This window comes from Paroedura picta, chromosome 8, assembly GCF_049243985.1.
Source record: "Paroedura picta isolate Pp20150507F chromosome 8, Ppicta_v3.0, whole genome shotgun sequence".
Classification (NCBI taxonomy): Eukaryota; Metazoa; Chordata; class Lepidosauria; order Squamata; family Gekkonidae; genus Paroedura; species Paroedura picta.
Window position 1 is genome coordinate 15104379 of NC_135376.1, and position 27060 is coordinate 15131438.

Here is a 27060-nt window from a genome sequence, read left to right on the forward strand (position 1 = left end):
TATAAATGTAATAGTCACCCTTAAGAAGGGACACTAAGCCACTGAAAGTCCAAGGCTACAGTTAAGTAGCAAATCATATTCTTTGCATATTGAGAAATACTGTTTTGAAGACAAAGCACTGTAGAATAATTATGCTTGGGTTTGAATCTGAGGACATGGGGAACCTAATGTAAGATGGAGACACTTTAGAAGTAATTCATTGACTTTTTATTTTCATAGAGTACTCGTTTTGCCTCTAGTCTTTTCAGGTCTCCCATAGCTTTTATTTTTTTAAAGAAAGAACTTTCCAATTATACTAGGTGAAGAAGAAATTTCCCTGCCTTTCGCATAATTGTAATTCTGTATTCTTTCAAATAAAAAAAAAGAAGAGGAAGAAATATGTAACTTTAGGAATGCCTGTTTCAACCGAATTAAGACTACCAGCAATATAATATCTTATGTGATTTCAACTTATTTGAATTTAAATCCTGTTAAATTGAAGTTTGGCACATGTTTGGCATGTTATTAAATGGATTTTAATTTTGCATGCATGTCCAGACAAACTAAGGCTATCAATCCAGGGTAGTTAAAAAGAACTTCCTTGTGCAAGAGTACTTTGCCTCTGACAGCAAAAAATTGGGGGAAAGTGTCATGTTCATGTCCTGGTTTTGAGCTTATATGACTGTTCACTTTTGGAATCACACGATACCAGACTCAACTGACCTCTGACACAGCTGGGCAGTTATTAATGACATGTTTTGGAAGCCTTGTGCTTAATTGGCAATATATTATTTCTTTATAACATTGTGGTGTCCTTATCATTCCCAAAGGGGGAAGGAAGTCAGATTGCTTCCCCCCCCCCAGTTGGCAAATTCTCAAGTTTTGAAAGTCACAGGAATGAATGAAAGGGAAGCAAATGATGACCGTTGTGTGCTATCAAAATGTGTGAGATAGCTGCACCCTTCAAGGAGAATGTTGCCCTCCCTATATATTAGAGATGAAGAACATTAGAATCAAGGGGGCAGATCCTGCAGATTTGTTTCACTGACAGAAGTACTTTCCCCCAGCGGAAAGAGCCTTTCCCTAAGGCAAGATACTTGGAAGAACTCAGAAGAGCATCTTGCATCAGGATAACTCAGCAGAAGACCTCTGAGAAGCACCTTCACCAGTGGAAGGGATTGTCCAATTTAACTCACATATTATTTGAAGATCTCCAAGTTTATGTGCATGTCCAGCTGTACACTATCTCATGAAACCTGATGAATTTCTCAGCCATCGTCTGATAGAACAGTGTCTGTGGAACTGCAAACAGCAACCACTGCCACTGCATCGGAGTCAGTGGTCTTAGAAGGGGGTAGCTTGGCTTAGGACTGTGCTGCTAGCCTGCCTTCTTCAGAGGGCTCCTCACGCTGCTGAATTGGGGGGACCATTTCCTACCTCAGGTACCCAAGTATCTTTCCACTGCTCAGCTGTGCATGCCACAATACGAGGACATAGCAGCTGCTCAACTACTGGGGGCCAGATTTACAAGTAATTTACAGTCTGTTTACGGTATCCATGTCTTGACTTGTGGGAAGTCTGTAGCTTCTCAGCTGGTTTACACATCTGTGTTTACAAATACCTCATTTAGAGTCATAAGAAATAAAAACCAACAGCAGCAAGCATCAGAAGATAATATAAGGAAGTAAAAACAGTATTCAGTGAATACAGCCACATTAAGAGACATGATCAGATCTCCCCAAATATCATCCAAAGTATTGTAGGAGTGTTTTTGTGAACTGCGAGGGAGCCAAGCAATCATTCTGGGTTGGAGGGCTTGATGAGGTGGCTACCATGAATTGGATTTTTCCATTTATTCACTGCTTATATGGACATCAAGTGGTTATTTTAGAGCCAACTTGGTGCAGTGGTTAAGAGTGGCAGACTCTAATCTAGAGAACCGGGTTTGATTCCCCACTTCTCCATGTACAGCTAGTTGGGTGACCTTGGGCCAGTCATGGTTCTCTCTCAACCTCTCCTACCTCTCCAGATGTCTGCTGTGGGGAGGGAGGGGGTTAGCTGATTGTAAGCTGCTTGGAGATTCCTTCGGATAGTAAAAAGCTGGGTACAAAAAAACAGCCCCTCTGAAGGAGCCATCATGTATCAGTCAACATGGGCTGACTTTTCATATTGTACAAAAATGACACTTTTCAGTAAATAGAAACGCCTGCGTTTGCTCAGCCATTTGGGACTTCAATGAAATCCGAAGGTACAACTAAAAAGAAGTGTATTGGGGGGAATGTGTACAACCTGGACTGTTTCCACCCTGGGAACGTCATTGCCCCAGCTCCCATACGGGAGCACAAATCCAGGGCGGACGACGTACACCAGGCCAAATGCTCCCCCGTGTGGGAGCAGGAAGAGGCAGGGCAACCTGTCTCAATTCAAACACCAGCCTGCAGCCCAGTGCAAATCCTCCAGTATGGAAACAATCCAGACAGCTTGCCCTCCTTCCTACACTCTGTAAGTCAGCAGTTTAGTCATGCCTTGTGCTGATCAGCCTATAACTTACTATTCCCTTTCAAATGCACCGAGGCCATTAGACTTCTGGAGAAAAGTCAGATTTAAATACATTTATCTTAATAAATGGAAAAGCAAGTGTTGCTTAAAGCAAATATTCAGTGCATGCGATGTTGACATCAGATTTATTTGTGGGACTTAAAAGCCAGCCTTACTTAAATCTGCTGCGGCCTCGGATCAAATGAATTTCGTTGTCCCAACCTGGCCCCCAGTGAATCAATGTCCACATCACCAGCTTACAGCATCATTTGTCACAATTGGCAGTATCTGCTCACGAGAAAATTATTTTCTGTGCAGCGGGCTTGAGGTGCATTAGCAGGGCTGCATGGGGAAGCATGCAGAAGGGGCGGCGGGTGCTCTGGGATGGGCAGGCTCGGTTTCTGTCCTGCTTTCATAAGGCCCAGTAAACAGCAAGTTCAAGCTGAGAATGAGTTTGAGTCCAGAGATCTCTGTGGCCTCCTGTTTGCCATTCACTCCCAGTCCCTTTTTCAGAAATCCTGGGTGCAAGACCAACACTGGCGGTTGGAGTTTTCCTTGAATTCCATCTGATCTCCATAGTCAGAGACCAGATCCCTTGGAAGGAACATCACAATCAGAGGAGGAAAGCTCCCTTGCCTTCCTAAGCCCCACCCCCAGGTTCTGCCCCCAAATTTCCAGGATTTTCCCAGCCTGGTGTTGGCAACCCTACCCAACAGTGCTACTGTAGTCATCCTCTCCCTCTGAAATATGTCATGAAACAAAGTTGATTCTCAGCATATTTGAGACGAAGAAGAAGAAAGTGCCTCATGTTTCAGGAAAAGAACCACAAAAACTGGGATGTGGAGGGAGGGAGGGGACTAACATGATGGGACTTACTAGAGGCTAATATGATTGATTATACCCAAATGTAGTAAGGGAAAGTGGATGGGGGGGGGGAACTGTTTTCTCCACCTCTTATCCGCTAACCAATGAACCTGTGGGCACATTCAGGAAGGCCCACAGAAGGTCTTTTTCCCGCACAATGGGTATTATTTAGCTCATGGAATTCAGTGATACGAGACAGGATGAGGGCCACTAGCTTAGAGGGCTTTTTAAAAATAATCTAATACATAGAAGACCAGCCTATCCACGTTCTGCGGCAATATGCCACAGCATGCCAGTTGCTGGAATTCAACAGAGGAAAGGGAAGGCAATTACCCTTTCTGCCCTCCTTGTGATTTTTCTTGGGGCACTGTGTGAGAAAGGAGGCTGGATGGGATGGGCCTGACCCAGCAGGATTTTCAAGTTCTTATGTATGGCTGTTGCCTTCAATGCCTTCTTGGAGATATCTAGCTGGCCACTATAGATGGACCTTTCATCAGCATTCAGTGTAGGTTTGTTCCTGGGTTCTCCCGCTATCCCCAGTGGTGTCAGTAGAAGCAGTCGGGAGCCAAATCCCAATTTAAATATGTTGAAAATTGGTTTCTCTCTGTGACCCATTCAAACTGTAATTCTATTGTCTCTTGATAGAGTTTATTATCAGCGCCATCCTAAGCCAAGTGATATACTTTTGTAAGACTGTTGGCTTCAAAGGATCTATCTCTGATTTGGCCTGCACTGTATGGTATCTAATTCTGGCATTATCTGGTCAGTCTCAGGTTCCACCTTAGATGCTGAGATACTTTAATCATAGTTGATGATGAATCAAAATAGCCTAGAAAATGCAAGACGAGAGTGGCTGGCCCCAATTCCATTGTTGTATTGCTCTTATGTTTTTTCCCCTTATTTGCGAGTTGTTATGCAATTCCACAGTATTTTCTTTCCTTTAAAAACAGCCAACCTTAAAAAAAAATGAAAAAGAAAAAAGCTTTCGGTGTACGTGTTAAGGCAGCATTTCTCTTTGAGAGACCTTGCTGTGAAGTTCTAATATGTCACCATTCAAATGTCAGCATGCTGTTGGGAAGGAAGCTAATAAACTTTTGAGAGCTGCCAACAAAAGAAGTAATTCAGATTGCGGAGAGAATGCCATTGTGTTCTTGGGGGTGTGTGTGTTGGGGGGGGGGATAGAGTTCCAGAACGAAACATGCCACTTGGAAACGTTTTATCGTGTGTGTGTATGTGTGTGTGAAAACAGGTTTAGGGGAAAGCATATAATAAACCAAAAAAGATGGTTTGGCTAAGAGAGACCTAGTTTTCGTGAACTCAAGGAGGAAAAGGGAGTTGGCCATATTGGAGTAGGGAACCTTCAGAAACTCTTATTCTCTCTTCTTCCTGGGCAAACCCACAGTGGCCTGCATAGTTCATGATTAATGCTTTTTTCTTTTCAAGCTTCTGTCTGTGGAGAGGTAGCCAGGAGGAGGCCCCGGGCCTGTCCTTTGGAAACAGTGTGTCACACGCTAATTTAGCCCATCACAGTACATGGGACATGCCTTCTTCAGGTAATTGAGAGGCTAGTACTAAAAATAAACAAGCCACAGAATTTCCAGAAAAGAAAAAAAAAGAAAAGAAAGAAGCAAACAAATGTGAAGAAATGTAATATTCTTCATTAGGGTATTTGTAGGTTTTTTCCCCCCCTTTCACTGCATAGTTGTGGTCAGGGCCTCTTCTGATAAAATAAACAATTAGGTTTTAGAGCCACCTACTGGAGTTACTGGAGAAGTGCACCAGTACCCCGTTGAGTTTTGTGCTCGGGGACGTTACCGTGTCTCGTCTCTGAGGAATTTCTCCGTATGTGTGTGTGTTTTACAATACATGTGTGTTTTACAATACAAAGCTGTTTCTTCTTCTTACGCACTTTTGCTCCCATTTATTGTATACTCCCAGTATTAAGTGCCACAAAGTTACTTTAAGAAAAGAGAATGACTTACTTTTCATTTAATTTGATAAAATAACAGGTCAGAGAAAGCTTTTAGAAATGAGTTTTCTTCATGAGACAGAATTGTCAGCAGCCCAATATATGTTTTCCTTGGGCATTTGTATTTAGCAGAGTTTCCGCACTTGTTTGTTTGTTTGTTTAGAACTGGGGCCTGCGACTGTTTACAGTTATGCAGCCAAACAAAGTCAAAATTCAGAGCCAGGATAAGAAAATCCATCTTCATAACTGAAATTGTGCAACAACACAACTGACAATGGACTGAGAATCCATAAGGTTCCCACAGCCCAAACACTGGCTGTTGCATGTCCCTTATTAGGAATAATATACAAAAAAGGATACTTTACTATACTACAATTGGAAACTATAATTGAAGTTTAGAATATTAAAACTGAATCTATTGGAATAAAGATAGATTCAGGTGGGTAGCCATGTTGGTCTAAAGTAGCAGAACAAAATTTATTTATTTATTCGTTGTTTGTTTGCTTGTTTATTAATTTATTTATTTATTTATTTATTTATTTATTTATTTATTTATTTATTATACCACCCTTCCCTACGGCTTTGGGCAGTTTACTTAAAGCACTCTAGAACATTTACATAGAATGATATCAATATAACATATAACAATAACATACCAACTAGAACAGCATTCAACAAACAATAACATTAACAATCCCTAGGTAGGTTTGACTTCTTAGTCTGGGGGAGGGAGGGGGACCTGTAGATGTTTTGAGTCAGTCGGCCTCAAGCTAATGCCTGGTGGTCCTTTTGGAGGCCCTGTGGAATTGTGGAAGTTCAGGCACATGCACAAGAAAGCTCACACCTTGAATAACACTTTGTTGGTCTTAAAAGGTCCTTTGGACTCACATTTTGTATTGGAACAAAGAATATCTAAGCTCACAACTATATGAAGAACTTTTCTTCAAGATGCCTTTATGCTATTGTGTATAGCCAGTAATGCATAGATTCTATTTTTCGTATTCCTTATTAGGAGTCATCACAGAGAAGCCCCCTGTGATAGTTGTTCCAGTGTACTGTCATAAATCTGAGCATGGTGCACACTTGGCAGCTGCTCACCTCTATAATTTCTCTTTCTGTGAAGTAACTTTAAGAAGCTCTTTAGTCCCATAAAAATCCATACCTGCCATTCTCTTCACATGCTGGCTATTCTATTTGATGGAGGGAGCTTCGACTCTCAAAGGTTTCTGCCCCCCGCCCCATCTTGTTGGTCCCTAGGTTGCTACTGAACTACAATTTCTAATGTCCCACCTACCTCTGCAATATATCTGAACTTAAAGATTTGATTTTCCTTTTCCAAAGATTTTGATTCTATTCTGAGCCAGATATTGGTGCTGGAGCCATGTTTTAGATCATGCTTAAGAAAACAATTGTTTGTAATGCAGTTTCTAGGTGAGCCAGAAAAAGAAAGAAAGCTCTTCTTGATTAAGGCTATTTGTAAAGGCCTCGACTGATCACAAATGAGGGTTTCCTCTTGAGCAAATGATGGTTTTGAATACTGTTACTGATATTATTTCTCTTAAATTCTTGTTAGAGCCTAGCCATGTGGCTAGGATTTATTCCAGGTTTCTGGGGGGCCGCTCTAGAAAAAGTAGTTTTGGGTTTGAGAGGCTTAATGAAGGCTATTATTAGGGGAACAAAGATGTTGGTGCATACATTTCATACTTTTTACCATTATATGTAAAATCAAGTGCTTGGGCCAACTGGAGTATATTAGCTATCCACAAACTGGGATTCTAAACCTTGGTTTATTCCCCATCTAGAATCCCCATTTGACAATTCATGTTGAAGCTCAGTTCATGTTGGTAACTGTTTTTTTAAATTTCATAGTGAATTTGAGACATTCTGGGGCTCACAGTTATGGGATTCCTTTCCCGTTTCTGAGCATTTTGATGACTGAGGCAGTTTAATTGGGGCAGTTTTGGGGAGTTACAGATAAGACCAGATTTCAGAGCTTGAACTTGATGCTCTTTGACCTGGCCATTTGTAATGCTTTTTTGACCCTTTGTTATCCACTTGAGCCTTTGAGATCTAGTAGATTATTTATTTAAATTATTTTCAAAGTGCAAATTAAAAATACATAAATGAACAAAGTCACCTTAGATTGAGTCAAACTACTGAAAAATCTAGCTCAGTATTAGGGTTGCTCCAGGTTGGGAAATTCCTGCAGAGTTGGGGGTAGAGTCTGGGTGGGGTGAAGGTAGGGTGGGGAGGGAGCTTAGCAGTGATGTGATTCCATAGAGTCCACCCTCTAAAGCTGCCATTGCCTCTGAAGTCTGGAGAACAGTTCTATTTCCGAAGGCTTCTAAACTGTTCATGGTGGTGGACAACCATATTCAATATCATCTACTCCTAATTTTTTCTCTTTGCTGACATGTTGGTATTAATGTTTTAATGGGGGTTTTAATGGGTTTTAATGGGGTTGATCTTACTGTTACCCACCTCGAGCCTTCTGGGAGAGGCGGGAAATAAATCAAATAATAATAATAATAACAACAACAACAACAACAACAACAATAATAATAATTTTAAGTGGTTCTATGGATGGCCTCTTCTGTGAAGTACATTTCCTTTACTGCTAGGTCTTTCCTTTGCACAACTTCAGCATTATTCAATGAGCCTTTGCATGAGAGGAAGTGCTAGCGGTGAAAGAAGGGCATCCCACAGCAGAGGCTGTCCAGCATGTGTAGAATACAGTCAGAGGGTCCAGTCCTTGACTGGAATATCCTTCTGTACTTGGCTTCACACTGATTACCTCCATGGGATTACCATTCACTTTTGCTTCTGTAAACTGAGAAAAAAGTCAATCCGTGTGTATGATGCCCTTAGGTTGCCATTTTTAAAAAAGAGTTGAATTTGAATACATCTCCCCATTGGCAGACTTTAAAGAAATTGTCCCTGCCCCCCAGTCAATTGACTGTACAGTCCATATTAAGGAAAGATTTGTGAATTGACTGAAGGCATTAACAATCTTCTCCTTGTCACACAACATATTTTCCAACATATTTCTTCAAGGAAGTATATACTTTTCATAGCATAAGAACTCAAAGAAAAACAGCTTTGGGGTCAGTCCAGGAAATATTCCACATATCTCTATGCAATGAATGTATGAATCAGCCTCCATCGAGCCAGATCACGGGTTCATCTTCTCCAGTACTCTTTACTACAGCTATCTAAGGTCTTGTCTTGGGTAGAAGACTTTCCCAGCCCTATTGCCTGAGATCCTTTTTTAAACTGGACATTCCAGATACTGCATCTGGGCAACTTATGAGCGCTGTGCCTTTTGAGTTCTGGAGCACTCAGGAAAGCTTGTATAATCTTGATTGGCCTTGATAAACAGGATGATGTGCCTTTTGTTTTTGGAATTTTCTTGGGAACCAGCAGTTCTGTTGATTTATTAGCTATTTATTTTAAATTTTTTCTTCTCCTGCCTCAACTGGATGGTTCTTGGGGTGGCATAAAATCCAAACAGCAAGCAGTCATCATCAATAAAGCGGAACAAGTACTGACCTAAGGCCAGCTCCTATAGGATAAGGCTCCTGTACCCTTTATTATTAGTTATGGCTATTTTGCCCTCATATCCATCTTTGAAACGAGAAGTCTTTGTAGAAACATCTAAATAAATACTACTGTAGAAAAAGCTGATTGGTTACTTACTGCCACCCATTACAATTCTGTTTTTCAGATATATTACAGAGTAGTCAGAGACATTGAACCTGGGGAAGAACTCCTTCTGTTCATGAAGACTGAAGACTATTCACATGAAACAATGGCTCCAGACATTCATGGTCAGCAATTTCTTATGGCGCTTATCACGTTCTAGACCAGAACTTCCTTAATAATAAATGCTTAGGAGAATTGTAGCTTTTTTTTTTTTTGCATTCATGGAAGTCTATTGAGAATAATGACCAATTTGCCTTACAGAGGAGCGTCAGTATCGGTGCGAAGACTGTGACCAGCTGTTTGAGTCCAAGGCACAACTGGTAGACCATCAGAAATTCCCATGCAGCACACCCCACACAGCATTTTCTATGGTGGAAGATGAATTTCAGCCAAAGCTTGACAAGGAGAATGATCTCCATGATATGCAAGATATCCAAGAGTGCAAGGAGTGCGATCAGGTGTTCTCGGATGTACAAAGGTAGGAATTGGGCATTTTAAAATGAAAGGAACTATGCAGAGAAAGGCAACCCCCCCTCCCCCCCAAAAAATATTGAGGAATATCAAAAACCATGGAGTGAAAATGAGAAGTTCCTTTATACAATGGTTCATCTTTTTCAGTATTGTCCATTCTGATTTATGGTCTTCCTCAGGCAGAGAAAGAAAGTTATAGAAAGACCAACAGGATTTTCAAGTTTTCAAAAGTCAAAGTAGCTTCGGTCAGCTTTGATTGCGGAAATCTAATACACTCGGGACTTTTGTCAGTCTTTAAGGTGCTGCTGGTGTTGAATCTTGCTACCCATGTGAAACTATCTTCAGGTAGAAAAAGTTCTTTCCCAGAACCTGCTATCTGAGTCCATTTAACTGGCAATGCCAGGGATTGAACCTGAGAGCTTCTGGATTCAAAACATGGATTCTGTTAGCAAATCAAATTAATTTTGCCTAGTGTGTCTGTCTATCTGTCTACCAACCTACCTATTGCTGTATTTCATATTTCTGAGTGGAAAATTTGGATTAATTTGATACAGAAGTTGTATTTAATTAATTTATTTGAATTTATAAACCACCTTCTCCGTTGAAGCAGACTTAGGGCAGTGAACAGCAATATATAATAATAAATATTATAATAAATTAAAATCATACTAAAATCTAAAATTCAACCCTCAAAGTATAGACCAGAACCCTAGGTTTGGTGTGGTACCGGACAGGGGGCCAGTCTAATGTTAGTATAGAGGTTTAAAAAAAAAAAAAGACTAGGAACAGTCCTGTTCAATTTGTGTTCTTTTGGAAGAAACTATGTAGGTCATGATATGGTCCCTAACATGAAACGACAGTACCCAACACAGAATGACTAACTTGCGTCACGTCCCCCTTCCCATGCTACACTGCCCTACATGAAAGGGTTTGGCTCATGTGGCTTCTCCTTATTAACAAAACCATTTAGTACAAGGCCAAGTATTCCCGTATGTATACAACATAGGCTGGGGAAAAGAAGAAAAAAGGGAAGCATTTTCTTGGACGAATCTTGAAAACAATCCTGTGAAAAGTCAAGACCCACCCTTCCTTGTTAGAATCGTGGGAACTGGGACACAATGCTGGGAATTAGGACATTAAGATGCTTCTCTTGCACTTGTAACATCATGAATCTTCTAAGGGGGTGGGCATAAGGATTGTAACTGTCAGTCCCATTGTGCCTGCCTCTATACACAATAAAAAGTCCCTTTGTGGGCAAAACTGACATATAATACGCAGAACGTGTCAGATCTCATCTGAACAACTGATATGTTTACTTCTTGTTCACACATAAACACTGAGTAGAAAGGCCATGATACTACATGCATCACTTGTATACCATTTTAGAATGTTTGAAAAGGGCTTATATTACCTGGTATCAAGACCTTGAACTCCTCACTTGATACAGCAGTATTATAAGGCAGGGGTAGTCGAACTGTGGTCCTCCAGATGTCCATGGACTACAATTCCCATGACCAGCAAATGCTGGCAGGGGCTCATGGGAATTTTAGTCCATGAACATCTGGAGGACCACAGGTTGACTACGCCTGTTATAAGGCACTTCTGAATGAGAGCCTAGGTACTACATGGGTATTTATCTCCTTGCTTGTTTGTCTGACAGTTGAAGAACATCAGCCAAACTCAAAATATGTTTCCTTAGAAATTATCCTTTTAAATATACCTTATCCAGCCCTATCCCCATCAACCCTGAGAGACCAGCTGGTAACATGAAGCTCTAGTACAGGCTTTCTCAGTCAGGGTTTCATGAAATCCTTGCGGTTTTTGACAACCCTGGATGGGTTTCCCAAATGGGTGGGAGCTAATTAATTTTTAAATAATTTAAAAAAATGTGTTAAACATTTATTGGATGATATGACCGTATATGGCCATATCAATTTGTTCTCTGCAAATGGCCAATGACAGGCCTGGAGGGGGTGGGAAGGGGAGGGGCCCCCGGTGGGTGTGTACACAGCTATGCGTCCCAGCCATATTCTGCGTGGTCACACCCCTTCTAGGGTTTCTTGAAGCCTGAAGAATGTTTCAGGGGTTTCTCAATGGGAAAAAAAGTAGCGAAAGGCTGCCCTAGTAGGTCAGCTGATTACTTGCCGAATTACCATTGTACTTCAGTAGGTCAGCTACCCACAAGGTTACATCATAACTGCAAAACAATCAGTAGTCTGTGGCAGGGGTAGTCAACCTGTGGTCCTCCAGATGTTCATGGACTACAATTCCCACGAGCCCTCCCTTTAACTGGAGATGTCAGGGACTGAACCTGGCTGGGAACTTCTGGATGCAAAGTAGAGCCTCTGCCATTGGACCATGGTCCCTCCCTTGATTAAGTACCGACTCCAAAACTTAACTTTGAGCCCAAGAAATACCCCTGCAAGAAAAACAACCCTTGAGAAAAGATGTCTGTATTTTACCCAATCGATGGACAATGGTTGTGCATTTCTTGACCTGAAAACTCATATTTTGAAAAGACCTTAAATGTCCTGAAGGATAAGGCCTTAAAAGGCTTGGGGAGAAAAATCATGAAGAGAAATCATAAATTGCTTTGCTAGAGTCAGTGAGAAAAGGGGGAAAATATCCTTGAGGCAGGCTGACTGAAAAACATTTGAATTATTTAAAACCTGATACATGACAGGAACAGTTGAAGGCAGAAGAATATATATGTATATGTATATTAAATATACACACACACACATATATACACAACACACATATATGCACACATATACACATACACATTCATACATACATACATACAAACTGAGATGGATGCTGAGATTACTGGCATATATACATGCTTGTAAGCATGTGCAATTAATAGGGAACCCCCCCCCCAAACACACGCATATCAGCATAAGGGAATAATAATAAAAGCAACAATAAATATGATGCGAAATATTATGAATGGAAACAACAGTCATATTAAGTAAGATGGGAAACATGACTCATTGCTAAATCTAGTAGTGACAGATTAGAGTGTTGAAGAGATTCAAAAGAAATAAATCTCACTCTTTTGTGTTTATAGAATCAAAAGCGGTCAGTAGATGGAACGTCCATTGGATAGGGGCTGTGGGTCAGTGGTAGAGCATCTGCTTAGCATGCAGAAGGTCCCAGATTCAATCCCCAGCATCTTTGGTTAAAAGGACCAGGCAGTAGGTGATGTCAAAGACCCTTGACCTGAGACCCAGGAGACCAGCTGCCAGTCTTAGACCAGGGGTAGCCAAACTGCGGCCCTCCAGATGTCCATGGACTACAATTCCCAGGAGCCCCTGCCAGCGAACGCTGGCAGGGGCTCCTGGGAATTGTAGTCCATGGACATCTGGAGGGCCGCAGTTTGACTACCCCTGTCTTAGACTATAATGACCTAGATGGGGAAAAGTCCGTGTCAGTGTAAGTCAGCTTCATGTTGTAACATTGCTAAGAACAAACATATCCCATTTGATTGGCGCATGCTGGAGGTGGAGAAAATACCAAATGAAAGCATCTTCTTTTTCTTATCATAGAAAAGATGTATTGGCTGTGTTCACTGAGAGAAGAGCAACAGCCACACACATCAAAAGATCTCTCTCTCTCTCTCTGCTTTTTACTGCCATTTTTGAGAGCAGGAAGCCTTTGGATCCAACCCAATAGCAATAAAACAAACTAAAAAGCTGCAGGTATTGAAGAACTAGCAGCAGATAAACAAGAACTAGCAGCAGATAAATAAAAGTTAGCCCAGCTTTAGAAAAAACAACGTTGTCGGTAAATGTCCTAGGTGAACTTGTTTTGAACACAGTCTTTTTTCAAGAACACGGGGAAAATGTAAATTGAAAAACCTTCTCTTAACTATTCAGCCTTTAGAGATGACTCAGATAAGTAAAAGGAATGTCTGTATAAAAAATTTTGGTTTATTTCTAGCCTACCTCTGCTCTGATTAAAGGAAGAAATAAATTGTGTCCAAAGTATTTTTTTTAACTAATCAGATTGTTTCATATGTTAGATCATTTCTTGTTGGACCCTTGGAAATTTCAACCTTTCTTGTGACTCTTGTGAATATCCTAGTGCATCTCCTATATTATTCTAATCTGTGCAAACATCAATAGAAGATATGCATTTTAAGATATGTGCTCACAATTATTCAGTAAAGATACATTTAATACAGTGATCATTCCTAGGATTTGTAGAATTACAAGGTCTATTTATTTTAGTATGACGGTGACTCTGAGTTAATAACAGCTGTTTTCCTCACCTCTATCTCTTGAGAACAGCAGGAGAAATCTCTTATATTCCTGAACCCTTTAATATGTCTTTACAGCTTAGAAAAGCACATGCTATCCCACACGGAAGAAAGGGAGTACAAGTGTGACCAGTGCCCCAAAGCCTTTAATTGGAAGTCCAACTTGATACGTCACCAGATGTCACATGACAGTGGGAAGCACTATGAATGTGAAAACTGTGCCAAGGTACAGTGAATTTGTAAGGTGCCTGGGATATTTTTTTGATTACTTGTATCCTGCTTCATAAGGTCTGGAATTAAATTTGGAAGAAACTTTAACCCAAAGGGGCAAGATCAGCACCCTCATGATGGATTAGTTGCTGGGCTGTACCGCTTTGTACCCAAAGTTTGTTGTTATTGTTTTTGCCATCCATTCACAACTGACTTATGGTGACCCATTCAATGTTCAGGGCAAGAGATGTTCAGAGATGGTTGGCCATTGCCTGCCTCCACATCATGATCATGGTATTCCTTAGTGTTCTCCCACCTAAATAGTGACTCTACTGAGCTTCCAAGTTCTCACAAGGTTGGGCTAGCCTGGTCTATCCAGGTTGGGGCTGGTAGTTTTACACACAAAAAAATCTCTGAAATATAACACTAGATATCCAAGATAATTATAGAATCTTTTCCATGACATGGACCTTTGGAATCCACAGCTTGAGGTGGTACAGTCCAGCAACAGGTACATCACGGGGGCTTCTGATAGTGGTAATTGTTTCTCAGACTTTGGGAGAATGGTAGGTTGTGTACTTTGCATGTATGTAGACTTGCTGATGTGACATAATCTTTGCCTGAGATCTGAGGGAGCCGGGTTGAAGAAATATTGATGGCCAGCTGAAGGATTAGTTTTCACCTGGCATAAGAGAGCTGTTCATATGCCACAATACGGATGTCAAAAATACTCTTGTAGGACTTCTTGACACATAACATCATGGCATTTTGTACTACAGAATTGAAACTGCATTGTGATCTATTTATGAGATGGTTTCAATGCAGTAATGAAAACAGTGCAGGGGAGAATGATCCATTTGTAGGATTTTATTCAGTACATCTTGTGAGATACTGTGTATTTTGATATCAATGTGATATTTGACACAGCTTGAGATAAGGCATGTCACTTTTTCTTGCTGAGATTGATTCCATAAAAGTTAACAAAGCCCTTAAAATTAGAGATGAGGTGGGAAAAATCCTATGGGATCATGTCATAATGACCCAAAATGGTTTCCATTTTGGTTCATGCCCAATGGAGTTGCAGCAGTCCAGAGAGGGGACTGACTGCACACATACACTGCTTATAACAGGGCAAGGATGAGTTCTGAATAAACATAGATTCAAGTGGGTAGTTGTGTTGGTCTGAAGTAGCACAACAAAATCAGAGTCCAGTAGCACCTTTAAGACCAACAAAGATTTATTCAAGGCGTGAGCTTTCGAGTGCAAGCAAGCAAGTCTGACGAAGGGTGCTTGCACTCGAAAGCTCACGCCTTGAATAAATCTTTGTTAGTCTTAAAGGTGCTACTGGACTCTGATTTTGTTTTGAACAAACAGTGTAAGTAACTGCAGGGCTACACTTTATCATTGGTACTCAGGCATGAATACAGATATCAGAAAGCAGTAAGAAAGATCGTGAGCTTTTTTTTAGCTGGACTACAGTGATATTGAAGCATAAATATGAGTCTTGCCGTACGGAGGACTTAAGTCCTATCAGTGAGAAAAGCAGTTGAAAGAAAAAAACCCTTAAATAAATTAAGAAATAAACATCCTTGTTAGAAGATGGTTATTCTTGGGGCAGCTCTTAGTGCAATAGCTGTAAATTCTACATTTTATTTTCTGTATTGTGGAGCAGCTTATATACTTCTACTCTACAAACGTCAACCAGTTTGAGAGTTGGTTGACACTGCGGCATCTTCCAGAGATCCCCAAGTTGTAGTTCTGTGAGGGTGTTAAGAATTTGTTACAAGAGGATCCCAGCTCCTTACTTCTATGAATTGAGTTTCTGGGCTTCTTCGGCTTGTGCATCCATGACACGTAAATGGACTCGATGCTGCTCCCACTTAAAATCAAAGAAGGAGGAAAACCTCTTGTTCTTTTCCCTGCTTTTGCCCACCTTAGTACTGCACAGTCCTGTGAAATTGATGTGTGTCCCCACCCCTCTTGTTTGCATCAAAGTTTCCTGTTTAATCAGTACTCATTTCCTAGCAGGTTTTCACGGACCCCAGCAACCTACAGAGGCATATACGTTCGCAGCATGTCGGGGCTCGTGCACACGCTTGTCCAGAGTGTGGCAAAACATTTGCCACTTCATCAGGCCTCAAACAGCACAAACATATCCACAGCAGTGTCAAGCCTTTTATATGTAAGTCTTCCACTTAACCACTAAGCTTCTGTGTCCTTTCTGTATTGAAGCAAGAAGCCCACTCAGATAAGCATGCTCGTGCTGAGAGATTAACTCTTCCGTTGAAATCAAAGGGTCTAAAAAGCTGGGGCTGATGGAGCCTATGGTCAGAAGAGCCAGTCATTGTGTTGGTGCAAGATCTGAAACCATCTACTGCCCTGGCAGGCCATTTACTTACTCTTACCAGGCTCTGTTGTAAGTGGCTTTGCTCAAGAAGCGTTGGAGGTCTCGTCTAGGCCCATTATGCACGGAGTGGAAAGTCTGCATTCGGAGTGGAATGGCGGCGGCTAAAATCACCAATTATGCACGCTGCAGGCGGCAACCAGGTGCAGAGTCAACTTATGCCGCCGAAAAAGCCTCATTAGCGAGATGCGGAAGAAAGTGGAGCTTCCTGGGACCAGGGCGCAACCAGAAGCGGCTCCGGAGTATCTGCGTGCATAATCGGATACTCTGGGTTTTGCCGCCGTTGTGTTCCGTCCCGTGCATAATCGGTTTGCTTCACTTCTTCCTCCTCCTCGTTCTCCATGCCACTGTTTCAGCGGCCGTGCATAATAGGCCCTAGGTGTGCTTTCGGGCTCTAGCCTACCAAAACATGGACAGTAGACTTTCTAGTTTTAACACATTGTCTTCATACTCCGTTTCTTTTTCCCCAAGCAGATATTCCCTTTAGGGTTCCCTATAGAAATGTGGAGATGGTTTAGCTATATAATTCTAACATTGTGGGACGCTTGGCCCAGTGGAATTCATTTGGGGTTTCCCTCATGCTTTTCAGGGGGCAGAGTGGGAAGTTAGTGGCCCAAGGACAAGCCAGGCTGAATAACCCTTGCTATGCTGCAAGCCATTGATGCTGAAACTACTCACTTCAGACCAAGTTGGTGGTGCCAACGGTGACTGTTAACTCACTGTTGCAGACTGTTAACTCACAAGTCTTGGCTGAATGGCCCTTGAAGCACTGACAAAACTATTGAGGTTTGGCTCTAGATGCTTCTGGCTCCCAGTGGTGTCCTAAGCAAACTTCCCTCTAAGTGAAATAGCCAGTCTGCTCCTGATACTCCTTGTTCTTTGGGTACTTTTCAAATAGCCTCCTGTTATGAAAGCAGTGGCTGTCCCTGTGTTAAATAACAGTGGGGCTGTAGTCATATCCTATTTGGCTTGAATGACTGGGAGCTTGCTGTTTCATGAACCAGTTCAGATGTAACCAGGGTTTGGCACTTTGTAAATGAGCCTCACCTGCTGTGGATGGCCCAGGTTAGCCTGATCTCATTAGATCTCTCCAGCTAAGCAGGGTCAGCCCTGGATGGGAGACCCCCCAAGGAGGTCCAGGGCTGTAATGCAGAGGCAGCCAATCCAATAGGAAAGCCACTCTCTGCTCATCTCTTGCCTTGACAACCTATGAGGTCTTCTCTCACTCATTGCAATTCCCTCCCTTTTTGTTTTGAGACAAATTGTAGTTTGCTGATTCAAATATGTCAAACTATGGTTTGTTGCAAAAGGGAGGAGACAGTGTGTAAGCCAAAGGCTCAATCACAGGTCAACAAACCATGACATTGCATTTTATTTTTTGAACTTCATTTATATCCTGCCTTTCCCCCAATGGAGACCCAAAGCAACTCTTCTTCTCTATTTTATCTTTACAACAACCCTGTGAGGTAGGTTAGGTTAAGAGTGTGTGACTGGCCCCAGGTCACCCATCAAGCTTCCATGACATGAGCAGGGATTTGAACCTGTATTTCCCAGATCCTAATCTGACCACTACACCATGCTGGTTCTCATAGAACTGAGGCACTGTATGTGCACAGATATATTAAAACATAAGTACATAAAATCAACCCTGTTGTCACACAATTCTGTTTTTGTGCCTCGTTGTGTGTGACAGAAGATCTGTGACCACAGAGCTCAGCGTGGCACACCCGGGTCTCTCTTGCCTCTCAATAACCCTATGAGATACATTATTAGACTGAACAAGTGCGACTGGCCTAAAGTCACCTGATGACCTTCACAGAAGTATGGGCATTAAATGGGCACTATGGTGCCCAGCTCCTTGCCTTCTAGCCATTACACCATACTGGCTTTCATCATGCATTAACTGCTTTCTGCATAGTAGGAACTTTAAACATTATGGCATGGAGTTGAGCCTTCACCACAGGAATGTTGGGGTTTTTTTGGTTCCAGAGCAGACCAGCTTTTAGAGGAGAACACTCTGGTATTTCTCCCTGCATGTTTCATGTCAGAAGCCTCCGGGTATCTGAGGCTTCATGGGCAGTTCTGGAAATACTTTCATAACCTCATTTTATATTGTGTGCTCTGGCAAGTTTCCCCCAGCCCAAGTCTAATTATGCTTTGAACCTTTTATAAGTTTATTTATTTTTTCTTAATGTAGCCCCAGGAAGAAAAGACAGGCTACTGGTGGATGTGACTAATAAAATGTAAGAAGATTCCACCAAAGTGAGCTTCCCTTTTGCAAACCACTGAAAAACCTGGACTCCTTCCAGATCATTGCTAATTTCAAAACAGGGCTCAGAAATCTTCCAAAGGAAGAGGGACTTTTTATACATAAACACAACCCCAAACCCTTCTTGACCTAATCATAATAAAGTGTTTCATTAGCTGTCCTCCTTCAGAATTAAGGTCATAAAAGTCCTTATCATGTATCATCCACTATCCTGATTAGATGTCTAGAAATGAATTATATTCAGCATTTATATCCTACACTTCCTGCCACAATTCATCTCTACCACAGCTAGCAATCCCATACTGTTATATCTAAAACATTACATGTAACACTTGAACAATATTTTAACAATAAAATATCCATCAACATCCTAAACTGAGAAACTCACGGTAGGGGAAACTCACTTAGGTCAGGGGTAGTCAAACTGTGGCCCTCCAGATGTCCATGGACTACAATTCCCATGAGCCTCTGCCAGCGTTCTCTAGCAGGGGCTCATGGGAAATGTGGTCCATGGACATCTGGAGGGCTGCAGTTGGACTACGCCTGCCTTAGAACAACCTCTGTGTTGAAGTAAAAACCACTCAACGGGGGGAGTTGCTGAGATTCTGCTGTCCTCTTTATCCGAATCTTGTCTTCAAGCTAGTTAAAAGTATTTGGTAAAATAAGTTACAGAGGAAAGGACTAGTCAAACGACCGCCTTCCTCGTGGTACAAATGACCTTCCTGTTATGATGATTATGTCTATTTTGTCCCTCTTATTTTGTGACCCTTTGCTGGTCACAAAATGGCAGCCATTGTCTCATTACTGAACAGGAGCAGCTATGCTTCCCATTGTGAGATTCCCACTGCAGGAATGTATCATACCAATCTCAGAATGGGCTGCGTTGTGAAACATTTGAATAACTGAAGGAAGAAGTCAAAGAAGGAGACTGCATCGGGGGGGGGGTCTTCCACGTGTGTGTGTGCACGTGTGTGTGAGAGGGAGATTGTGTCTGTCTGAAGTTCACACAATGTGGGCAAGTGCAACTTTTCCTTACCCCTCCACCATTATGACATGACAAATTCTTGATTTTACCCTTGTGTTAAGATCTTAAGGTGGACACTAGTTCTGGGGGAGGAATTCCCAATACTCAATTTTTATTCTGTCAGCTCATCCAGTTTGACCTTTAGATAATGTTTTGCACTCTCTAAAGCAGGGGTTCCCAGCGTGGTATCCACGGGTGCCAAAACACTCACAGATACTTTTTCTTAGAATGTGGATGTGGTCAGGTGGGGCAGCTGCCCAGCAGGGCTTCTCTGCAGTATTGGGGTTCTGCTTGGCTGTGCAGATTAAAATAACATTGTTTCAGCACAAGCTGGCACTATAATGTTTATTTGCTCTCTTGTCCTTTGCATTTGAGCTTCCTTTGAGTGCGCATGCCTATGCACATGCGCTTGCCTGCCTGCCTGCCTCCTGCAGCGGCTATTTTATGGTTGGCTTCTCCTACCGCAGCTGTTGTTTTGTGGTTGTACCCACCAACTTTTGTCAGAATTCCCAAGGTGCCCCCAGGCTCAAAAATGTTGGAGACCCCTAAACTAAAGAACCACATGCTTCTAATTTGGCTGTTTGTTTATTTCAATGCTGTAAATAGATTTGATTTATTAAGTTGAGAGAAATTTTCATAAAGCAGTTACGTTACACTCCAATGAATGATGTAAAAAGAGCTATCAAAACTGACTGGCAGAGCTGGCACAGCACAGAATGCTCAATCATTCTGGGAATTAAACAGTATACAGTCCAGCTTCTATGAGGCAAGTGAACATCGCCACCCCATATAGAGTCTGCTATGAAAACGCCAGAGGGGATCACTGGAGGGGTCAGACGTGACCCGGTGGGTCAGACGTGACCTGGTGCTTGCACAGGGGGTACCTTTACCTTATATGTATGTATACATAAAAGATTTTTTTTACTCAGAAAAAAGAAATACTACATATTACATAAATGCTATTTTTAAAAGTTTATAATGTCCCAAGTACCCTTTCCCGGAGGATCGTTAATTAAAATTAAATTAATTGAGGCACTCTTGAGATTCACTGTGCCCATTCCCCCTGCTATATGGAGCTGCTTTCTTGTGGAAGGGTGTAATGAAAATGAAATAAATATCTGCATATTCTGTCTCCCTTTTTTCATCTCTGTAATCATAGCCATCATTAATAATAATTAAATACCCAAACCTTTAACCCTTAATTTGTATAAATCAGCATATTAATAGGGTTGGTCTATCTCGAAATAATTTGTTTTGTAAAAACGAACATCTGGAATGCAAGTGGAAATATTCGTAAGGATGAATATTTGGAATGTTGGTGAACGGTAGCTTCAAACATAAAAAACAGTACACCATAGGCACATGTTTCTGGCTTTCTTTTTAGCATCTGTGGGGGGAAACTTCCCTCTGTTGTGAAAAGTCCCCTCCCTGCTGCTTCAGTAATGCATTTGTGTCACTCTGAAGGAGTTCGGGTCACTTTTAATTCTTCCCAATTCCACGTCTTGCCTCGCCTGTTCGGATACCAAGCTAAACAGCACGTTGTGGTTTCCCTTATTATGTGGGCCTTTATATTGAATACAGAAACAGCGTCCAAAGCAAGCTCCGCTAAAAGGATTTTAAGCTGGCTACGTTGCAGCACTAGGCTGTGGAACCCAGACACACCGCATGGAGGTGTGGGGTCAAACAGGAAGCCCATTTAATGGAGAGAGGGGCCAGCCTGCAGTCTCATATCAGCCCATGGGGACTTGTGGTTCAGACTCTTGAGAACGGATGATCAGCTTCCTGTAGCTTTCGAATTAACTTCTTCACTATACAGGAACATACACTATACATTCATCAAGGGAGCAGTCGAATGAATGTGTGTAAGCCTCCAGTCTCAATAATATATCAACATGATTTTTAATGGCTTGAAAGAATCCCTTGGAGACCCATGGGCCTGCCCTCGGAATGGTTGGGGTTTTTTTTTTATTTATTTGTGCTTAGGCTTATTTAAAGCTTAGTGAAGAACATAATTAACTGGACCCAGTTACAAGCATCCTTTTAATGATTTATGCTCCTTTGCACAATATCACAGGGCAGTCTTTTGTTTAATATTTGTGAAAATAAAAATAATTAGTGAACAATAGCTTACCAGCCATATAGGGACCGTTCGTAGGCTCTAGCTTTGTCTTTTAAAAAGAAAATTCAGATCCTCTGCCACGCTTTAAAAAAATTAAATCACATGGAAAAATGCTTCTCTGATTTTTCTTTCTTTTTTTTCTTCTTAATGTGTGCAGGCAGAACCCAAAGGGCAACTGTGATTTTTGAAACTGAAGGGGTGATGGAAGGGGGGGAAAAAACCTTAGGACAATTACCAATAATTGCCATGTAATTACAGAACAAAAGAATTTAAGGATCACATGTCAGGGTAGGATTTTGTGAGCGATTGTGGCTGGGGGTAGAGGGTCACCTCGAACAGAGATATCTGGTTCCCAGCAAAAAAGGCCACACACCACGCTGTACCTTCCCCGTCTGTTTATGGCAACTGTCTCTCGTTACAGTATGCTGCCCTAGCTTGGGAGAAAACTCACCAACACCATCTCACCAACACAAAGGTAATTACACACTGCCTGCCTTCATAAAACCTCCAGCTTGCCCAAATAGAAACCACATGCTGGAACAGAAGAGACGGGGGAATGTATTAAAAATACCACTTAACCGTGATTTGTTTAATAAGCAGAAAATATGCAAACTTTTTCACTCTGAGCAAATTTCTTCTTACTGAACATCTGAGGGTTTAACGTTGTGGGCAGGTTGGCGGTGAAACAGGTCAGGGACCAACATGAAGGTGCTCTGGGTATAAATAGTTAACAGAAGTCTAGAGGCCGGGCAACTAGAGCTCTGGTTTAGAAACCTGAAAAAGAGGTAAGACTGTAGAATATAGATCCTTATTAAAATGCGGGGATGATGGTGGTGGAAGCCACATTAAACTCCTGTTGCTTTAATCGGTCAGCCCCTCCATATGCTCACCTTAAAGCAAAAGCTTACTTGGAATCTGCAATAATGCAGAATCAAAGGGACTGGTAAGGACTGGGCTGGGGCTTAATATAGGAAACTGCCTTGCAGCCAATCAGACCTGCAGTCCAGTTAGTCCATCACTGCCTCTCGGACTGGCAGAGTCATGCCAATGCCCTAGGCAGAGAAAGATCTTCCCAACCTTGCCAGGGCCACCTCCTTCACTATGACCTCTCACGACATGTCTGCGCCAGTCTAGAAATGGAGTTTACTTAAGCCTTCACAACCATTCATACTCTACCATCCATTTCACAACTTTTCTCCATCTGTGCCAAGCCACAAGCCACGCGTGTCCCAACTACTTGCACAACAACATGGGCATTTCTCTTTAAATCTTTTAGACAATGCGCCCCAGCCTGGCCTGGCCTGGTCCTGTTTCAGCTTCAGCAATGTGACTGCAGCACATGCCTGCAGATCATTCTGCAAACTAGTCATAAAAATCAATAGCGAGGACACTTCTGGAAGTTCAGGACGTTGATAGAAGGAGACCATTTGCCTAAAGTATGCAGCGCGTTAGGCCCGGGAAGAAAGAAGTGTTCCCAAATTAAATTTACTGATCCAACAAGTTTAATTTTGACAGGATCCCTGAGATGGCTCTTCTTACTTGACCGTGGCCCCAAATAAAAGGAAAAGTCGCCACGCTTCGAAGATGAATCCAAGGCCATTTGTATTCTCATGTGGGCAAGGTTTTCTAATAAGAATTCCTTTAGTCAGAACATTCCTTGTGAATGAAAGATATCGGACAGGAACATCAAGTCATATAGTGCGATAGCATTCTTCCTGCCCCGTACAGCTCTTTGGCTTTTATCCAGTCCTGCAAATGCGACTCTTCTATTGTCTGAGAGATACTAGGCGGGAAACAGCCCACATGCTCTACCCCAGGTGGAATCGGGGCCTTCTCAAACAATGGATGCCTTTGTTGTGGTGGTGGGAACAGACAGCCACAGGAGTAAACATTGAAGACATGACAACAAGTAGGCAGGTTTCTCAAGGGTGAGCTTAATAAGAGCAGGAAGGTTAGCATCGGCAGCGGTGCAAAGTGGAAGTCAGAGGACGTGATTATAGTTCATGGGAACCAAGAGTGCAGGATGGGATACATTCAATTCAGTTTCCTTTGCGGGCTTAAAATAGATCCATTGTAAATTATGTCAGTCTGTCTGAAACCATGAAAATAATTGCTAAGAAGGTCTCAGAATTCACAATGTGCATTGTTGGGTGGCTTTGATGTGTGAACGGCAAGAACCTACTATCTGACACAAACGGAGCAAAAGTTAAGCTGCAAAACCAAAGGAAGCTGGGTTTTTCATGTAATTGGGTAATATTGCTTAACATTGTGAGGAAATCCTCAAGTTATCAAACTAGTGAGTGTCAATCTGCCAAAGGTTGTGTTCAGTGCAAAGTATGACTGTGCCAGTTGTAGTAATTAGCATAGCAAATGTCTCTATTGATCACAGTATAGAGAACAGCCCTGCCTTACTTAACAGAGGGGTTAATTACTATGTTGTGGCTATACTTGAATAACAGGACAGGGATCCTCCATCTGAGGTGTTTTCTATCCAGATATTCACAAAAAAGAGCAATGAATGTTACCAATGAACACAAGTCTTTCTTTCTGCAGTTTTTTTCTGTATTATTCTGTAATTACAGCTTGTTTTAATCAGGGTTTCTGCACATCACTTGACATAAGCTCAGCGATGTAAGAAACCTGGAGATGTGCAAAAGATTCCCATGATCACCTGAGCTTTTTGTGTCCTTTCCCAGTCAACAGCAGTGAACATCTACATTACGAGCACCGCACTGCTCAAAAACAAGAGTTGCAGTTGGCAGACTGGGGGCTCTTGAATACAAAAAGGACGTCATAAGCATCTCATGTGAATGCACATGTGTTATGTGTTTTGCTGGCCAATGCATATGAGCACAGGAGGCTGTCAAATATTTTGAACATTTAAAACATTTCTATGACACTGTTGACTTTTGTAGGTGATAAATGTGGGTTGTTTTCCTCATTTCTGTTGTCTCATTGCTGAATTTGATTCTGGGAGTGGCTTTTAACATGCTCTATGCACTCAGATTAATCCTATTTGGCCTTTTCAAGAGGCCTCAGTCTTTTAACCAGTGGTTCTAGGAAGTAAATCCCATTGATTAAACCTGTTTAGGAAGGAGCTATTTTCATGTAAAGTATAACTCTGTTTGAAGCAGAAGGGTGGGATCAGAGGTGGTGGGGGAAGGGGGAAAGAGAAAAATGAGCATAAATCCTGAGATTTGTTGTTGTTATTGTCGTTTACACACAGGTGAGGTCTGCCATAAATCCTATACTCAGTTTTCAAACCTTTGCCGTCATAAGCGTATGCATGCTGATTGCAGAACCCAAATCAAGTGCAAAGACTGTGGACAAATGTTCAGCACTACGTCTTCCTTAAATAAACACAGGAGATTTTGTGAGGGCAAGAACCATTTTGCGGCAGGAGGATTTTTTGGCCAAGGCATATCACTTCCTGGAACCCCAGCTATGGATAAATCTTCCATGGTTAATATGAATCATGCAAATCCGGGCCTTGCTGACTATTTTGGTACCAATAGACATCCTGCTGGTCTTACCTTTCCAACAGCTCCTGGATTTTCTTTTAGCTTCCCTGGCCTGTTTCCTGCAGGCTTGTACCACAGGCCACCTTTGATACCTGCTAGTTCTCCTGTTAAAGGACTTCCAAGCACAGACCAAACAATCAAAAGTCAAAGTCCCCTCATGACACATCCTCAGTCACTGCCAGCTACCCAGGATATTTTGAAGGCACTAAATAAGCACCCACCTAACCTAGGTGAAAATAAGCCAGTGGAGCTTCAACCAGAGAGGTCCTCCGAAGAGAGGCCACATGAAAAGATCAGTGACCAATCAGAGAGTAGTGACCTTGATGATGTCAGTACCCCCAGTGGGAGTGACCTGGAGACCACCTCTGGCTCTGATCTGGAAAGTGACATTGAAAGTGATAAAGAGAAATGTAAAGAAAATGGTAAAATGTTCAAAGACAAAGTAAACAGTCTTCAGAATTTGGCTTCCGTAAATAATAAGAAAGAATACAGCAATCATTCCATCTTCTCACCATCTTTAGAGGAGCAAACTGCGGTGTCAGGGGCTGTGAATGATTCTATAAAGGCCATAGCCTCTATTGCTGAAAAATACTTTGGTTCTACAGGACTTGTGGGTCTACAAGACAAAAAAGTTGGAGCCTTACCTTACCCTTCCATGTTTCCCCTCCCATTTTTTCCAGCATTCTCTCAGTCAATGTACCCATTTCCTGATAGAGACTTGAGACCGTTACCTTTGAAAATGGAACCCCAATCGCCAGGAGAAGTAAAGAAGATCATAAAGGGAAACTCCGAGTCTCCCTTTGACCTCACCACTAAACGCAAGGAAGATAAACCACTTACTCCTGTAACCTCAAAACCAGCAACTCTACCAGTAACCAGCCAGGACCAGCCTCTAGATTTGAGTATGGGCAGCAGGAGCCGTGCCAGTGGTACAAAACAGTCTGAGCCTCGGAAAAACCACATCTTTGGAGGAAAGAAGGGAGACGACCTTGAATCAAGGAAGTCATCGGACATATCTTTACAGCACGCAAGGCCTACTCCTTTCTTTATGGATCCCATTTACAGGTAATACGGGAATAAAGAACGGTGAAAGTCAAATTAGTACTTTCAGATGTACAGCCAACCCAACTGGACCATAAAAGGTGGCCAATGATTTTCAGTCATTTATTGTAATAAAATTGTGCCATATTTGAAAATTGAATTAATGCAGCTCAGGTACTGGAAATTTATAAAACATTTTTTCTAATACAAATTAAACTATATATCTTTGAAGCAGTTTTCCCTTCAGAGGAAAAAAAGAGAGAGAATGTATTTAAAAATTGGCAGTCAAATTCAGCTTTTGTTTGCAAACTAGGAACGTCGATCTCCACTGCAATCAAAGGTGTTTCACCCAAGAACTCAAAACACGTTGTACCATAGCAACACAATGTGGAACTCAAGGGTAAAATTCTGCCTTTATTTACAATAGACTAATCTGCTGAATTGTTTTTGGTAACTGGAAGGGCTTGTACCATCCTGCTGTGCAGAGTGTTAATCTGGTGTCAGAGGTACTTGCATGGGAAAACCTATCTTAATTGATTAGATTTGTACATCACCCTTACTCCAAGAAGTCCACAGAGCCATACACACTTACTCTTCCCTGTTCTGTCTTTGTGAAGTAGGTTAGGCTGAGAGATAATAACCTGCATCCTATGACATTCTGAAGACTTTAAAGCGCTTGAATTTT

The 27060-nt window shown here is 41.8% G+C and overlaps 1 protein-coding gene across 16 annotated transcripts in view; it reads left to right on the plus strand.

The window, feature by feature from the left end:
• MECOM (MDS1 and EVI1 complex locus) overlaps positions 1-27060 on the plus strand; it is a 539689-nt gene that overhangs the window by 472362 nt on the left and 40267 nt on the right. For 4 of the 16 annotated variants that reach the window (XM_077348464.1, XM_077348466.1, XM_077348476.1 and 1 more), the window contains 7 exons: positions 9075-9177; positions 9314-9530; positions 13866-14013; positions 16023-16179; positions 22235-22288; positions 25040-26399; positions 26689-26775. In XM_077348464.1, the coding sequence (XP_077204579.1) occupies positions 9075-9177; positions 9314-9530; positions 13866-14013; positions 16023-16179; positions 22235-22288; positions 25040-26399; positions 26689-26775 (2126 nt within the window). The remainder of the gene's footprint in view (positions 1-9074; positions 9178-9313; positions 9531-13865; positions 14014-16022; positions 16180-22234; positions 22289-25039; positions 26400-26688; positions 26776-27060) is intronic. The other 12 variants (XM_077348469.1, XM_077348471.1, XM_077348472.1 and 9 more) reach the window with 9 other exon arrangements.